Source organism: Chiroxiphia lanceolata, chromosome 4 (assembly GCF_009829145.1).
Source record: "Chiroxiphia lanceolata isolate bChiLan1 chromosome 4, bChiLan1.pri, whole genome shotgun sequence".
Classification (NCBI taxonomy): domain Eukaryota; kingdom Metazoa; phylum Chordata; class Aves; order Passeriformes; family Pipridae; genus Chiroxiphia; species Chiroxiphia lanceolata.
The window spans coordinates 10321485-10340221 of NC_045640.1; the positions used below are offsets into that span (position 1 = coordinate 10321485).

General features: G+C 36.5%; 1 protein-coding gene across 8 annotated transcripts in view; it reads left to right on the forward strand.

Moving 5' to 3' along the window:
• RGS12 (regulator of G protein signaling 12) overlaps nucleotides 1-18737 on the forward strand; it is a 90176-nt gene that overhangs the window by 17755 nt on the left and 53684 nt on the right. For 6 of the 8 annotated variants that reach the window (XM_032685039.1, XM_032685040.1, XM_032685041.1 and 3 more), the window contains exon 3: nucleotides 5535-5654. In XM_032685039.1, the coding sequence (XP_032540930.1) occupies nucleotides 5535-5654 (120 nt within the window). Of the gene's footprint in view, nucleotides 1-5534; nucleotides 5655-6528; nucleotides 6634-15228; nucleotides 15369-18737 lie in introns of those variants that run through there. The other 2 variants (XM_032685047.1, XM_032685046.1) reach the window with 2 other exon arrangements.

Sequence of the window (18737 nt, forward strand, 5' to 3'; positions counted from 1 at the left end):
TGCACCTTCACTATAAAACTTGTTCCAGAGGAGAGGAATCTCATTGTTTTATTAGTAATATCCAGATGCTTATTAGTAATACCCAGACAATAACTGTAGAGAGACACAAAGACTATTTAGTAGAGACACAAAGACTATTTAGTAGAAAATGGAAATTTCAGGTTGTTACCTATGACAACTTGTTACAACATGATAACAGTCGATAAGTGCATTTGCTAGAATGTGAAAGAGCATGATACAGCTCATGCCATAGCTGGGAATTTCTTTAAAAGGATTGAAGATGTTTTCTAAAGGTGTTTGGTTTCTTTGGGTTCTGAATAATTGATAAGGTTTCATCAACTTGCTTCTGTGCACTCAGGCTCCAGGTTAGAGTATCATATTGGCTAACATAGTCTCACCTTGCGTTTCTTTGGTTGTACCAGCTTAAAAGAGTTCCTGTCGTGCTCAGGACAGAGTTGGCAGTGAATATCATCGGTTGTGTTGGCGTGACTGTCTGTGGATCTGCCTTAGAAATAGGATTATTTCATTTGATAAATTATAGTTTACTATTAGTGGAGATGAGGGGACAGCCTGCTGCAATTTGTGAGCTTGCACAAGTGGTCAGAGGTACCTGAAGCAAGCATAGCCACCGAAAATCTTATATGGAACTACTGCCTACCTTGTTTATCTGTTAAAATTACTTTTAAGTGCTCATCCTTTTTCTTTCCATCTTTAAATAATTAGAGTTCTGTAAGTCACCTTATATTGCATCATTTTTGTTCTTTCTCTCCTGTTTGCAGTCTATTGTGAGTCATGTGCTTCTTCTCTCTGTCTTGCTCATACATAAAGTACATCATTTTGCACTTCCCCATTTGTACTTTTCTTGTACACCTTGTTATCAGACAGAAACTCTTCTCACTTGGACACATTCACAAACTGCTGCTGTATCAGTCCTCCTCTAGTTTTCAGTGCTTTTCTTGTCAAGGAGATTAAGAGATAGCTCATCCATAGTGCCAAATAAGCAGGTTAAGCATTAAATTAAAAAAAAGCATTTAAAGGAAAAGAAAGGCTATAGTTTGGTCAGTGATTGATCATTATTTCTGAGGACTGTATTTGCACCTGCCATTTCCTGTTAGCCAAAGGAAAAGGGGTGATCTAGTAATATATTAAAAAAAAAAATTGCACATACTCCATTCATTGTCCTTTTTCTCTTATGATTATACATTTAACTGGTATTCCAGTCCATACTATTTCATAATTTTTACTTTTTTATAAGAGTAGAAAAAGAATGGATTTTTTTTGAGCATTTGGACTTTAATTCCTTTAATCCTTTGTTGTTTTTCCTCTCCATCTGCCAAAGCATAACAGGATAAAGGCTTTTAGATATATGTACTTTTATACTTTCACCATGACAGATAGTGGTAGTAGGGTTGCAAGTATCTGTATTGCAGATAGGAGAGGATGTGTTGGTGTAGCACATGCTTTTCACTAATCAACTTGTTTTCACAAATTCTTGTGCTTTTTCTGTCGGCTTATGGATTTCTGAAATTCCTAAAATGAAGACACTTAGTGAGGTGTCAGGTGGACTTCAGTTTCTAATTCTATTCTGTGATAATATTTCTTAGATTTTCTTTAATATCTAGATATTTTTAGTTTTCTTTTATAGATTTAGCAACACAGTCTTTCTGGAAGAGAATCTTTAAGGTAGGATAATAAATAGTTCTAGGGCTTATAGGCAATCCATACTTAAAAAAAACTCCAACCCTACAGCCTGGTGTTCATGTAGCAAATTTCAGTGTTTTAGTTTGGCAGCTCATAGAGAATGAAACAGCATTTTTTTCATAGAATGGTTCGGGTTGAAAGGGACCTTAAAAATCATCCAGTTCCAACCCCCCTGCCATGGGCAGGGACACCTTCCACTAGACCAGGTTGCTTAAAGCCCCATCCAACCTGGCCATTTTGTTGGCCATACAGTGTATTGCTCTGAAATGTTTTTAGTTCATTTAGTGTTTTTTAATATCTGTTTAATAGTGTAATAAAGGCTTTTAGAAGTATGATAATTTCTTTATGGCTAACAGACTGCAAAATTTACATTAACATCAGTCACTGCATTAGCAATCTCTCTTGGCTCAAATACTGCAGATTTCTTTAGCTGTGCTGATTAGTACATTCGAGTTTCAATGGCTTTTTTCTCTTCAAGTCATGGATGCTATTATTTCCAGCTCTTCAGAGTCCCATGAAAAACATTTGCCAAAATGGTGGTATTTGCTTAAGTTACATGATTCTTTATTTACTTGTATGCCTGTGTGTATGCACAGCACCTTTTTTAATTGATTTGCAGAAGGAGGTCTGCCTTCATAGTCTCAGCGTCTGGAATAGAGTCAAGAAAAGATGAAAAGGGAGACTTCCCAGGAAATTAAATACTTATGAATTTGAGTCTCTTTTTTTCAGTAATGCCTTTGTTAATTTCCTAGATTATTAATTTGATTCTTCAGAGCAAGGAAGATATTTTTGTCAGTTGAAAACGTTTTCTTAATTGCAATTGTTATCCAGATGTGGGTTGAGGAAATGGTTAGCCTAGTGAATTTCTATATTTTGTAATAATTGCTTAAGCACTGTTTTATTCTCAGAGCCTCTTTTTTTTCCCTCCTGCTTTTATCTTTACTGTTCCATCCAGGGCTCAGTAGTGAGTTTTCTATAACAATGCCAAAACCTATAAATAAAAACTTTGATTGGATACTAATTTAGTTTCTCTTTTCTATTACCACGCAATTTGCAAGTGGTTTTTGTCCACTCTCCCTCTTTCTTTTTGTTATGCTTCTGCCCACAAATAGGTAAGCAGTGCTTACTTCCAAAATGGGGCATCTGATGATAATTAATCTTATCTAGAATCTGCTGCTTAGTGGAATCTAATTAGATTTGTCTTTAGGCACTCTGTTCCTCTTCCTGCAATTTGTAATGTTACTATTTCAAACTTTTTGAGTGTATGTTCTCTAGGTGCCTGTCTTAATCTCCCTGAATCAAACATGGCAGTCTCTACTATTAAAACATATACTGGACAGTTTATGTTCTTTTTTGGGATGAAATAGAATGAAAAGTGAAAATGTATTCATTATTCAAAATAGATATGCCTGCTATTGATAGTTTTTTCCTTTTTTTTTTCCCTTTCACCACTTTTCTTTATGAAAGATGAAGTTCTCTGGGGGATGCATCTCAGAGAATGCATGTGCTCTCATTTGAGAAGCACGTGAAAGACCATTAAGCAGAATCCATACTGTGCAACTCATCATCATCATGGCTAGGCTTCGCGAACGAAGATTTGGGAAGGCACTATCCACATTTGACTGTGCAACTATTTTAGTTTCAAAATACCAGTTGTACTTGAACTAATGATATTGTTAATTTGCTGAGCTGTTTGTAGGCTGAGAGTTTCATCACTAATTCTCAGCTTAAAAATTTAAAAATTGCAGAACTAGTGTGGTCATACTGGACTAGTGGTGGAATCTAGTAGTTGTACATATATATTCATGTTGTTTTAACAGAAACTTAGGCATACAGGAGGAGCCATGTTAATGTTTGAGAGGTTGTGCAGCAATAGTAATGGATACTGCTGAATTTAGTCAGGGATTAATGTGAAGTTCACTGTGTGACAGATTACTGCATTAGGCATAAACTCTATGTTTAGGAAACGCATAAGCTTTATCTTCAGGAAAGACTGGCATGACAAGTGTGAACCACCTCAGTAGTGCCTGCCTGGATGAACAGGTGATTTTTAAAACTTGCTCAAAAAGATGCTCAAAAACCCCAGGAACTGTCCTCACTCCTGTGGGTGCTCTCTGTAAATATTTACAGAGAGCACCTTTCCTATCTTCACATTTAGCTGATCGTTTTAGCAAAAGCCATCTTAGCTTGTTTATACTGCACTTTTAAATCTTCTCGTAAAAACCTTAAAGCTAATCTCCATTACCAGATTTCCAGTTTTCTTTGGCAGAACCTGCCCAATTTTCTTCTCAGCCAAAAAAAAAAACCCAACAACAGAACACCAAAAAAACCCACAAAACAGCCAACCTTAGTAAATTGAAAATTGGGAGGGAAGGAGATTTTGTAGAAAAATTGATAACTTTTAATACTGAATAAAGTTGGACTCTCAAGCCTGTTGAAGGGATGAACTCTGCTACATACTTTGGATCCAGATTCCTGTATGTTGTGTTATGTCTTGACATTTCTATGAGCTTGTAAACAGGAACTGTTGTGAATACTGGTGATGGTCCAAGCACAGTTGCTATAGAATAGTGTTGTCTCTGTGGGAATTAGCAAACAGGCAGACATCTTCTGTTGGACACCTTTTATTGCAGTGAGGAGTCTGTATAATATTCTTGCTGCCTTTCTCTGCTTTGTATGAGTGGTTGTTAGCATGAGATTATGAGGATGTGAAATTTGTGGTTGTTCTTTTGATTAATGTGACATATGTAGACTTTCCAATGATTGATCAAAGGGATATCAAAATATTTCAGAACTGAGAGCACAGAAACTTGCTCAAAGGAAGAAATGAACGCAAATAGAAAATTTAATAAATATTACAAATCTGCCAAATAAGCAATTATAAAAGTACTAATATATACATTTTTAAGCTTACCGGAATGAAGAGAGATGCTGAAATGAAAGAGAATAAAATTTACTCTGATTTAAAATCTTTTATTTTCTAAAGCAAAAAAGCATCAGTAGACAGGGAGGAATTTTCCCCACAGTGAAAGGAATCCAAAATTTCAGGCACATAATCACAAGTTTTCATAATGTAGTGAGTTTATGTACATCTGCTTAGCACCAGTCACTGACTGTGTGCCTAATTTTAGGTTTAAGCTTACACTTTGCTGTTTGGCATAAACTTGATACGTACATGCTTGAGTAGCTTAACTGACATCTGGTGACTTTTTAAGGAGAAAGAGTATGATTATGTGGACAAGAGAAAACCATTAGATTTAATTACTGCAGCACCAATTGTAGTAATGGAACATCCAAGTGAGGTAGTCTCTTTCCTTAGAACAAAAGATCCTGCATTTGGTACTATGTGATTTAAGAAGTTGGACTTCACAGTAGCAAGGTTTTAAAAAAAACCAAGAGTAGTGAAAGTAAGATTTTTAAAAATGTGGAGAAAGGTTCCAACAGAAGCTGGGTGATTTCTAGGATGGTAATTTCCTATAGAAAAGCCAAATATCTTGTAAATAATTTCCAGTTAAGACAGTAAAGAGCTAGATTGTCTTGCTTTTAATACTGACATCTAGAATGTGTACACTTAAGCAACCTTACTGATGTTTATACAGTAACTTAATCCTGAATGTTTAGGATATTTGACTTGAGACTGGAAAAGTCAACTGTAATGAATTTTAGTATGTGGTTGTACAGGGGCATGGCAAGTGACCAACTTGTATTGAAATTGTGGTCCCGTTACAGATTTTCAAATCCATCTCCTTAAAATTCAGATACTGTCACTATGATCGGCAGTGTACTAAATTTAAAGAAGTAAAATAATAATATATGTTGTCTGTTTTGTTTAGGCTGCAAAATTTGGACATTCAATGGGATTAAATCAGGCTCCTCCCCCACGTTCTTCTGCTCGAAGATCATTTGGAAGATCCAAGCGATTTAGTATTACTCGCTCTCTGGATGACCTTGAGGTAAATAACTTTCACTCAGAACTTAGAAGTGAGTCTTAGAGAGCTTACAGTAGATAATGCTCATTATTGCTGAAAGTAAGTAATGTATTAGTGTGATAAAGTTACTAATCATCACATGACATTTTTCTGAGGGGAATGGAGATTTCAGGTATCAACCTGTCTTTTTCAATATTTCTTTATCAGATTACATTGATGCCAGCACTAGCCATTCTTTTTGTGGGGAATTTTGACTTTATGTTTCCTATCAGTTGGTTCTGTATAAAGCAAAACAATATAGTTTTGCTGATCAAAACGGTTATAATATCTTAGAAATGGATGTATCATGATATATAAAAGAATCAAATGTTCATCATATTCTGCTTTTTGTTTTGCTGATGAATTTTGACAGCAGTTGAGAAAATGGAATTCATGATCACCGTGGTGATTTTGGGTCTTTCTCAGTGTAATATAGTGCAATTTCACATCTGGTATAACGTGAGCTGATGCCTGGACCTCAGTGGCCAAACCATATTGATTTTGGTGAAAACAAGGAATGAAAAGCCCTCCTCCTGCTCTGCTGTAGGAACCACCTGTAGGAATATGTCTTCATAATATCTTCTAGTGTGACTCCTCAGGAAAACCTGACGTGGAGAGATTTTTCCCTTACCCCTTTATCATGCTTATCTGGAAGAAGGTTGGTGGTTGGGGAGAAACAAAAATATGTGCAGAGCTCTTGGCATAAGAGCCATGGAATACACATTATACCATTCTTCATCACTGGAGGGAATGTGGCACACTGAGTCCTCTAAATGGGAAGGAGGTGTTTAAAAAGCATTTGAGATGGGAGGAGGAAAGGAGACACTCTTGAGTTTTCTGCTGTAGGAAAATGTAGGAAGAAAGGCATTTCACTGACTGATCTAAAGGAGAAGGGAGCTCAGTGTGCTGGATTTTTAGGGAGCAGAATATATGGAGAAGCTTCTGGTGTGCTTAGGGAATGCAGGTAGGAACTCTAATTACTTTTTTCCTAGCTGTTTTAAAGTTTTTTTTGTTGTGGTCTATTTTTATCTTATCTGAATTGTCTTGTTTTAAGTGTCTTGCTTTTTTTTTTCTTGTCATGGAAAATGCTTTTTCATTTCTTTGCACTCATAACTTTAATACTGTAAGTGCATAACTTAAACAAACACAGCAAGATCCTCTGGATAAAAGGTTTTGGGAACCATGCAGCTACATCTCTCTTAATCAGAAAATAGTGATTCTTCTAAACTGAAAAAGTTTGCTGCTATATATTACCAGTTTTAACAGAATTTCTGGTCGCAGTAAGAGAGAATCCTCTCAGAATATCAAAGAGTCTAGTGCTAGTTATTCACGTGCAACAGGAAAAACAGTTCATTCCACGTTCTTCCACATTGAAATTTCATCCAGGTTTATGTGCATATCTCATATTTTGAGTGTTTTAAACACTGAGAATAAAATTTAATTTCTGTTGTTGGAGCTGTTTTACATTGCATAAATATTCATTAAAATAGGGACTTGGGACTTTCTGGTAATTTCTAAAAGATATCATAGTTACTGGCCTAAAAAGTCTGTTTTTCCCTCATTATGTCTTAGTTGGTATTCGTTATTGTATGTAAATTGAGTAGCACCAACAGGAGGGATTAAGAATCTATCTGTGTCCCAGCGTCCTAATTGTTACAGCAGTTACTTTGAATGGAGAAACTTACATTCTAGGTCACAATATGAATTGGACAAAGGAATAATCTGTATTAAAATCTATTTGGATGAATGCCCTTACTACATGGAGCTATTTGGGTGTGGACTGTTCTCTGTCAATTACTTCTTTTCTTGCTCTGCATGCCATAAGAGAATGATATCCCAGCCACCAGGAGAAATAGCAACCCAGAGAAGAATTTCAAAAACTTCCTAAGTCAAAGTGTTGAGTTGTTTTAATTTTGGTTCAGACTTTAACATTGCTACTGCAGCACTTGTCCCAAGTACTCTTACACTAAGTGTAGTAGAACACAATGTTGTTAGTGCATGTTTAGTTTATTTCAGGCCATCTATTTACAGTTGCTGGAAGAGGAAATAACAATACCAGGAAATTCTTAGAGACTCCACCTTTGGAATAATGACCGTGAACATATTGTATAGGCTACTTGCTTGCTTTTGTGTTCTTCTCAATTAGCAGAATGGATAAGGTACTAATCCAAACATGAATTTCAAAAGTTAATATGCTTCTCTGTGCTTGTGGCTCTGATTACTGTCAGCATCCAACTTAATATTCTAAATTGAGCAGTGTAAGTAGGTTCCATGGAGTTTCTTTCATGGGCATTTGCTGAACACTCTTTATTGCTTACAGGTCTAAAGAATGCTGTATTTGGATTTTTTGTTTAAGTATAAACTTGCTCCTTTTGTCTTCGGAGCTGCCATGTGTGTGAAATACCAGCCATGAGTGTTGCTATCTGCTGCCATAAGGTGGCGTGATTTCTTTGAAATGTGCTATTTATTTATTTCCAAAAGATCTGTCCAAGCATAGAGCACATTTATAGAAATTTTAATGAATAAAAACGTGATTACAAAAGAACATTTCATTTTTTCTTTTAAATTGTTATATTATGGCTGGTTATACATGCACAAACAATATTTGTATAAGGTTAGAATTAGTTAATGATATAGTTGCCCCTCCTCAAGCGTGTCCTCTTCCATACAGAAGCTGTATTTTACATAGAAGAAAATAGACAAGTTCATAGGATTAACATCTAGGTGCTGCTTTTACTAATACAACCTATACTCAAGATTATTTTAAATCTGCAGGGATCAAAACAGGATGAGAGTGCAAAATTAATGGCGCAGTTAGGGTACAACTTTGGTAGGAAAAATGTCTCACAAAATATAAAATACACAATTTTATTTCTGAACTGTGGAAATTGTACTGGTTCACACCAGGGATGATGATGATTGTCCTGTAAGTTGGAACTGAATTCAGAAAATGAACGTGTCTAATACATGCCTTAGTTATGTTGTTTTCACAAAAAACGTATTTAGAACTTTTTCTTTAGTAAATTACAAGAAACTGGTTTTGTTAAGAACAGATTTCTCTTTTATGTAACAATGAATTTTCCTATGTGAATAGTTTGTCATTATGAAATAGTGTCCATTAACAACCATGTTAAAATGCCATGATTTGCACTAATTTTACTTTCTAGCACATTTCAGTTCGTATTTTCAAGGTGTAACTTAAGCTAAAGGGACCTTATAATTACTTAGTATTTGAATTGATAAGAGGGCATGATCCTATCTTTCTTCCCAGTTTTCTTCCCTGTAGGTAAATGCCACTGCTCTCATCCTCTTGCACAATTCTGTCCTGGCAGAGATGTTGTTTATAAGTTTATAAACACATTAAAGATGACTGTGTGAGACTGCAGAGAGTAGAACACTACCTGTGTAAAAATTTACATTTAACAGAGTAATTCTTTAATTCATAAACAGTTTTGGAAACAGGTTTCATAACACTTTCCACTGTAGCTCATTCCATTGATCTTTTAATTTTTCTTGAAGTCTGTAAAAATGGGGGAACCTCGCGGTATTGTCTTGAAGTCAATTTAGGTTCCTCCTCACAAAGGAGACATTCAAAGCTGTTTCTTCCTGAAAATAATTTTGTTACTTGTACTTTTGGTATTTCTCTGTGGCTGAAAATAGGGCAGAGTAGTATAATGAGAGACATAATCTCATAGAGAAACAAATGTGAGGCTCTTGGAGTATTGTTAAATAATCATTTAATGTAGAGATATTTTTAAAATTAAAGACAATTTAATTTTTTTAATCAAATATCAGGACAAAAAAAGATGGCTGTTGCAACTTTTCTTCTTGTTCTCATCCTGTTTTGGAAACCTTAAAGTTATATCCTGTATGAAAAAGAACATTTATAGAGTTTAGTAATGTTTTCAAAGTGGGAATGTATCATATATTCCTTTTAAAAGTCAGTGTGAGGACTTTTGTTAGAATGTTCCATCTTAATTATAACCAATAATAATGTAGTATTATTAGGTGTTATTATAGATAATAATACTTGATTTTTTTTTTCCTGTTTTGTTAATTCCACTGAATCAACTATTTTTTTGCATTTCATCTGCTAATTGAAAGTATGCAACACATCTCTTTGATATGAGGTTTTTATACTAATGAATGACATGTCTCTGCTGGATATTAGCTTTGGCATCTGTGGGTGGCAAAACCCCCTAAATACTCATTTGACTTAATAAGGAGTTTTTAAGTGGATACCTGTCTTTGGTTGACTGATTTAAATAATCAGACAAAGCTTACACAGAGAGATAATAGCTTATATTAGACCAACTAGCATGCTAGGAAAATCAGACAAGAAGAGCTAAACATGCCCAAAACTTTTCCCAACCTGTCAGATAATCTAATAAAAAGTACTAACTTTCCCTGCAGAGGTTGCTTTACTGACATTCTGAGATCATCACCACAGCCACAATGCCACCACTGTGGCCAGTATAACGACACGATTTAAATCAAGAGGCCTCTTCAGCTTCAGCTTATAATAGTGAATGTAAAATTTGAAAAGAATGTATATCTTTGTCTTAGATTTCATAATTTTTTTAAAGCTATGATAACTTAATGCCAGTTCCACTGTGTACCACCTTTAAGTATTGTGTCTTTGGCATCATTTTGTCCTAATTTTTATCTGAGATAAAACCAACCAATAGACAGTTTTGCTGTCAGCTTTCATGAAGGTGGGGGAAAGGTCCGAAAGGGAAGGTGTGAAATAACAGTGCATGCATGAGAAAATCTCCATTTTTGTATGTAAAAGGGAGTTGTGTATTTTTAGCATGCTGATAATAGAGTTCATAAAGGGTTAATCCAGTCTCATATACGGATGTTCTGAAGTCTGAGTGTTAACACAGACCAGCCCCTGACACTGCTGTTTTGGAAGCCTTATGGATTTGTGCCCACAGTCCAGGCTCTTGCTTCTCTTTTCCCTTTGCTAGCACCAGGGGTCAGCTTTGGAAACAATGCAAAGTGATTCCACAGTCCCTTGCTGTACTAGCGCAAACCCTCTCGCTTAACTGTGATATACAGCCTTAAATAGTGCAGGTTAGTCATGACATTACACACTGATTTCTTTGCCTTGAATTACTGTAGCATATGTGGTCATGGAGCTGATCAGTAAGACTTTGAAAGCATCCTGTGATTTCTGCCAGGCATTCTTCTGCTCTGTTCAGGCCTTTGGCTGTTACAGTCCTGGCTGGAGTTGTTTACCTGCTCGGCAGCATAGTGGCTGTACACCTGTGCTGGTAAGTGAAACACTGCCAGGACACAGGGGTGGGCAGGGAATTACAATGTTTGTACTGTCACACTGTTGGAGTTGTCATTTATGTGGCTTCATCCTGGGCCAACTAATGTATTTACTCAAATGATTTTGGACATGGTTTGGAAGTTAGCCTTACTAGCCAGCATCACTGTGCCCAGCAGTTTGGATACAAGCAGCTTGATAGATAGGAGATTGGGAGAGCTTGGTGGCACAGCCAGAAAGCACCATCTGTCTTTGGTACTACACAAGAGCTTATGGTACTGTTTATTTGACTCGTACAAATACAGCCAGGTTACCATCATCTCATTCTGGATGTTGCCTGTGTTATCTCTTAGACATTTTTTTCCTTGCTGTCATCATTCTCTGTATGTCTTAACAACATTCAAAAGCATCATTTGGTTTCACATTTTGTTCTTTAGACTGCTCTAGTAAGAGTTTCAGACTCTCAATCATACTCTGGAGGATCACTTTCAGGCTTTTACTTTGGCAGGTGGGATCTTATCAGGTACTTTAGTTATATCTGTTGTTACTCTCTGAAGAAGGAAACATCATGCTAGTAATATACATTTTATACATTTTATTTTTCTTCACGGGTTGTGCACTGGCACTACTGTTAAGCTTTTGCTGGTATTTTGTACTGTACTGTAATTTTTAAAAGATTACCCCTATCTACTCCTAAGTTCACATTTATAGACTTTTTCATGGAAAGTTCATGTGCTCCTCACACAGTTTTATGAAGTATCTGACAAAGGTGGATTGGTCAACAGATGAATACAGTTGTGTGTAACCTCTTTATCATGAATTTGAAATACTTACTTCTAGATACAATCCAGAATGTTAAATTGTGTGGGTTTTTTTTTTTTCCCCAGACACTGAGAATAATGGGATCTATCTTCTGTTATTGTAATTGGTAAAATTACCAGCCTTTAGTAATTTTACTGTTTTCTCCTGCTTTTGGGTTATTTTCTTTACTTCAGATTCTGGAGAAATTTGCTATGTAAATTTGCACGTAAAAAGCAGAGTAGTCAGAGCATATGCTGAGAGCTGGATCTCATCTCTGCTTTCTTTGGTATTTTTTGGCAGTGCTCATCCCATGCTTTGGTGCTTGAGAAGAAACCAACAGTGTTGCCTAGGAGAGATTCCTTAGGGAATTTGGTCCCCATATGTGCAAAAGCAGTTGGCATTGTATGGGGAAATTTCTCTCTGAGGAAGCAATCAGTACATTGTTTGACTTGACTCTGCCTCTAAAGTGCTGTCCAAGCCTTATTGCCTCTAGGCTTGGCTCTCCAACACAAGCCAATTTCTGTCAAAGAACCAGAGACACGAGATATGCTTTTAGGGACTAGATATGAACTTATATTCTGCATAAATAAATCTTGTAGTAGCCAGTACCTCCATTTTTAAGATGTGTGATTAAATGGACACAGGTGAAATCATATCGTGTCAACATCTCTGACGCTGTCACATTTGTGGAACTGCAAGGATCAGCCAGGATGAGCAAGTTAAAGTAACCACCTGAAGCTACAGAGGAGTCACATTCCTTAGTTCAGCAACATAAAGTATTGGACTTTGGTTTTGGCTCTGTTCTTTTGGTTCTGGTTTCCTTGAGTAGTGACAAAACATCAATGCTCACACAAGTGGAACTCTTGGCAGGTGGCAATTTCTCAGGGCTGTCTTTCTCCCAAACCTTTGGTACCTTCTTTCAAAATTGGGCTTACTCTCTTTGAACTGAAACTTCCCTCTTCTGGGTCTAATTTGTGAGGCATGTGACATTAAGGCAAAATAATAGCTTACTGCACTGGAGTCTGTTTCTGAAATGCAGAATTATTTTCTGCTTAAGACTGGCCCTTGCCTCAGTTTCTTATTTTGCATTTATTGATTCAAGGACATCTTTTTAAGGCTTCTCTCAAGAAGGTGAGTAGTGAGGTGAAGTTACTGCAGGTAATAAGGACAAGAGCAGTCTCTGAATATGAGAGCAGGCTGCTTTTAAAAGACTGAATGACTGGACAACAAAATTGCAGATGAAAATGTATGCAGATAAATGTAAAGCAATGCAAATGAGGCAAAATAGCCCTAGCTTCATATATCAAATGATATATATGTCTCTCAAATGACTGTTTCTTCTCAGAAGTGAGGCCTTTGAATTATAAGGGAGAGTTGCATGGAAACATTACCTCAGTACAGTAGCAATGAAGCAAAATCCTATACTATTAATTTTTAGGGAAGGAATAGATGAGTCCATTGTATACATTTGTGGTTTCTCCATACCCGGTCTCTTTATTTTAAAATGTTTTGACATATTAGAAGAAGAAAAGATTCAGAAATGTGTAAGAAAGTGCAAAATCATGGGTGGCATAGAAGAAGTAGGTGGAATTGACTGCTCACTCTCTCCTTCGGGACAAGAAGTCGGCACCATTAATTAAAGGTAGCTGGAGCCAGGAGCAAAACAAACAGGAGAACACGATTGTTCTTGTAGGAGGTGAGTCGGTCTGTGGGATGCCTCACCACTGAGTGCTGTGGATGCAAGAAATTTGCATGTCCTGGAGGGAACGTGGACAAGTATTTGGAAAAGACAGCCACTGGGGATTATTAAGGAGACAAGCCACACCAGGTTTCAGGAAATCTCCTGAACTAAAAATACCCGAGGTCTGGGAGGACGTAATCAGGGAGATGTCCTGTGTGTTGCCCTGTGCTGCTTGTCGGTAGTATGTGGCCACCACTGGAAACTTAATACTGGGTTTGATAAACCCTGGGTTGGAACTGATTATGTTGACAGACTCGAGGGTGGACATTGCTTCTTCTTGACTGGGGTACTGTGGGAGTACCCTTGGCACAGGAAGCTGCATTACCTTTCACTTGGCGTAGGCTTGTTTGTTTGTAAAGGGCTCGCTGGCTGTGGTATCTCCTGGCGCTGGGTCACTGCCCCGGGTGCCGAGAGCATTCCCTGTTGGTGCTGCAGCTCCCTGTGGGAGAGGGCCCTGGCCGCTTCCCTGCTGAGAGCTGCTGCTGCCAAACAGATCGCCCATGCAGTTCCTGGGTGGGAATGAGGAACTGGGTGACTGGTTTCGTGCCTCTCCACCCCTGCCCTCCCTTGGCTGCTCTTCCTGTTACCTGGTATGTCTTCTTGTCGTGTCACATGCTAATGAGGGTAAGGAGGGATTTTTGCCCTGTGAGACCTGGGTAATGTTAGGAAATGAATTAAGGCTTTATTGAATGAACTGCATTGGTATTTCTAGAGTGTAGTCACAGAATACATATGGCACAAATGATAGCACTGTAGCTGTCTGTGAATTGTTTCTGTCTCTGTCTCCATGCCTTAACTGCTGGGATTTTGGCTAGGACTTGGTACCATTTAATGTTCACTGTCCTTATGCATTTATGAGCCCAGTGAAGTTTAAAAAAAAAAGGAAAAAAAACCAACCCTGAGTCACCTGTGGAACTTCTACTAGATGAGCTATTGCTTTTTATTCAGTATTAAATAATGAAAACATTTCGTAAGTACTTCTGATACTTAAAAAAATACAGTAAAAAGCCCATCCTCTACTTCCCTCTGGACCGAGGAATTGCTGGAGAATGGTATGTAAGGATTACTGTTGGGCATGCATTTCTTTCTGAAAATACACAGATATTGCTGGTCTGTCTGGAGAGTAGGTGTGGTATTGAAAATTATGAGAATAATGTTTCACTTGGAACATGATCCTTGTAAATGCCAATGCCCTGCTTACTCAAAAGAACACGGAGCATTTTGGTAGGATGAGATAGGTTGCACAATATGCATACATGTGATTGTAATCATACTGAGGCACGTACCTACATGCCAGAAACTGCAAGAAATTTGCTGTGAGTCTTACAAGTTTTAGCAATATTTTTTAAAAAGTATTTTTAGATTATATTTTAAGTATTTTTAGTAGGGATTGATGACCTAGTTCATTCAGGTAATAAACTCATCAAAGGGGAATGTATTGAAAAAAGAGAACACTTTGGATGAGAAAATGCTGTTGACTCAGTCCTTAAACAAGTTTGGACAAACCTTTATGACAGAGTCCTGTAGGCCCTTGCTGAATGTATTTTACATTAGCAGATTCCTCAGCAGTGCTGTTGTCTTTACAGAGGCTTTATTGTTGCACAGGACCTGCCTAAACACCGTTTTGAAAGCTGCCTGTTCCTTTTGATGAGAAGATACAGAACCAGTATTTGAGGGCGGAGAATGTGCTGGGGAGGGAGGAGAATGGGAGAGGTGTTGATAGGGCAACAGACAGAGAAGCCTCATTTTTTCACTGGACTCTGGAAGAAGTAAATATGTGTTCAGAAAGAGCGTAATAATAAAGTTGAAGGGGCTGTTTCTTAACAATGAGATATTAGACCATTTATACATGGAGAAAACTTTTACTGATAGTCAAGTGTCTGTAAGTATAAAGTTTTGTTTGTCTAAAGCGAACAGAAAGCAGGAATATGTTTTAATGAGTAGCCTTCCGAGCTAAGAAATCTTGCAGTGAAATATGATAAGTTTGTAAGTATAAGTATTTAAGTTGACTTTTATATATAAGCTCTATTATGAAATTAAGAATATACCATTTTTATAGACATGTTTTAAATCTCTCTTTTGCAGCATCGTATTGCTTTTAAAATGTGGAGTGAGTGTATTAGATACACAGATACTTCTGTAAGTTTTTTATAAATCTTTCACTTAATTTTCATTATACTTGCACGTTTCCGCAAAGCAAGAATGTCTTGTTACAGATAGAAATTACCTTACATTGTTACAGCGTTTTTAAAAAGTTGTGCAGCTAAAGTTATTTTTCTTCTTCCAGCTGGATTTTTATCCAATAAAACAGAATCCAGATGGTATGTGTTATTAAAATAACTGAAAATAAATGATAAGTATTTCTAGAATACAAAATTTATGAGGTGTAGAGATTTCAGATTGGTTTTAGTTTCTTTTTTGCTTAGAAAACACATATTTTGCAAGTAAGCGCCCTAGATGTATTATCAAATTTTGAAATTATAGCCTTATTCTTTATGTTTATGTAGCTCAGAGTAAAATTGTCTTAAATGCTAAAAGTATGGCAACAAAATTATCATATTTTAAAATGAGGAGAGAAAGAAACACTTGCAAAGCTTAGAAAGATATATATCCATTTTTGCTTAAAATTAGTAGTTTTCATGTTCAGTTTTACATTGATTTCCTCAAAATCTATTGATTCTTAGAGGCTCCATCTACAGTAGTAGAAAATTCAGAAGTGGCTTAATGTGTTTCAGTGGTCTGTCACTTATATCCTCTTTAATATGTAGTTTAATTTTAGTTTACTGTTGGATTGCAAGTCACCTTCCATCTAGATGTGCAAGTTATGCTGTTTCTGCATGTTTTTATTAGTGGAGAGAACTTATTTGTCTTAAAATGTTGATCAATGAAGGGGGGGAAATAGTAATTATTTACAAACATTTTTGAAAAAGTGTATTTTTTTTATTGTCACTTTACAGTCAGGCACTATACAATTATTACAGTATGGCTTTTAAAACCAAATACTGTTTTTTAGAGTGGATTTCTGGATGGCAGATCCTGAACTTCATACTTGAAAATGTGTTCATGAGTTTCAGCAGTGTCGGCAGACAGCAGAGGGCACTCGGAACAGTAGTTTGCATCATTCTCTTTGCTTCCCTGAATTTGCTGTAAGGGAAGTCTTAGATAGACAAGGCAGCTTGTATTTCAGTTATTTATACATGAACAAATTCCAAGTAGTTTGGCTTGAAAATATTTTTGTTAATATTGCATTGGAATAGGACTTTTATCTTTAAAATTGGTAGAGGGAATCCACAATGTTATAAATGAGAGAATCTTTCCTCTTTTGATCAGTAGCACATATGGGGTCTGTTTATTGTTGAGGAGGTGGCAAATCATTGACAGAAATATATCCAGGCAGATTACAGAAAATTTGGAGAATTAGGAGAAAAAAAATTTTATTTTATAGCAGAGTTTTCTTAATTTACGTGTAAGCTTTTTTAATAGTCCTGCTTTTTATTTCAGTAACTAGGGTCAGTGAGCTAAATCATATTCTTAACATATTTTTTCTCTGGCTGTCATGCAAGTAGTTGTTACTTTAATATGACATAAAAAGTTAATACTTAATGAGATTTAAGATTTTTGATAGTGCATTTTGCCAATGTCACATTTACTTTAGGACTGTGTGACCAGGAGCTGGTCCAAGGAATTGCCTCTTTCTAGTTGCCTGGTGGTTTTTGTGTGAGTTTTCTTCTTTTAGGAGTCAGGGTTGTATTAAATCCTATTAATCTTTTGACAAGTTAAAACATATCAAGGCTCCCTGTCATTCTGTCTTTCTCTTCAGTTTTTTCTGCTCTGAAAACAAATGTACAAGAGAAAATATGAGCAGGAAGTGGAGGGAGGGTAGAAGAAAAAAACAGATCAACCTTATCTGGGGTCTCTACCCCTTCCCACAGTTTAGCTTCTAAACAGATGGATGTGGGTTTACAAATGTCGTCTTCAGTGTATCTGAATAAGGCTTTTAAAGCTGTTGTACCATATTTTAACACTTTCCATTATTAGCTTAACAAATTAACATTTCTTGTGCTTTTGACCTTTGACCTTTGAGTTGCCTGCCTGGTTTACAAATATGCTACAGAAAATCACAAGATTTTGTATCTGCAGCTGCTGAAATAACCTGTGAAAATGTAGAGGAATATGAATTTTTTAAAGGGCTTTCAGAGTCACATGACACTTCATAGACATGATCATTAATTGATACTGTCTAATTGGTAGAGTTTATTTTCAGTGTTAGTAGAGTCACTGTATGGAAAAAATGTGGACGTACAATGAAGTAAAATCAACAATTCTAAGGTCTGTTTAAACTAAGGGATTATTAGGTTTGTAACACCAAGTGTGAGTGCCCAGAATGTGTAAAACATTGCCCACCCACAGTGTTCTGAATAACATTCACGGCAGTTCCTCCAGGGAGCTTCTGGTCTTGCAGCTACATCCCATTGCATGGGGGGTTATTTTTCTCTTACTCGTTCTTCTGGGTAACATCCTCACTTGTTAAAACTCTGCCAGTACTTTTGGTCTTTCTAGGTGATTCCTAGAGGTTTTAGGATAAAGTAAACGCTCAGGATAAAAGTCCTGTTTTGTGTTACCCCAAAGGGATATTCACAGGGAAGTTCTTCAGGCATTTCTGATCCATTTGTGCTTTTTACTTATCCACTGTAAGGATTATTTTGCACCTGGTCACCTGCATATTTGTAATGGTGTTGCTGTTTGGTTAAGTTATTGACAGTGAAAATACATTCTGCATCCCACTTTGTTCAGTGTCAAACAAAATGTAGTATTTAAACAACTCTGGCATTTTTTCTTTATAAAATTGTACATTCTAATACTTGTCCATACACAGGAAAACTGTTCTTCTGTGCAGGTATCACAGGGTATTTGCTTTTGAAATCCTAAAATAATGGAGGGTGTAATTTGTAAAACACATTTCTTCCTGTCTACCCACCCATTTGTTTCCATTGCATTTTGTCATGGTATTAAATACTTGTAGAACCATTCAAAGCTGCAGTGGTGTGCCTATTCAAGCAAGTAATCAATCACAAAATTAAGTTTGGCCATTGCAGAAATTGGCTTATGTCTCTGAAATACTTGTTAAAATATGCTTCCTCCATTTTCACTTGCAATTAACTTAAAATTTCTTCTCTGACCACTCTAAATTAAATTGAGAAGGTTAAGTTTTTCTGTTAGCCAAGTTTCTTCATTCCAAATCCAAAAACGG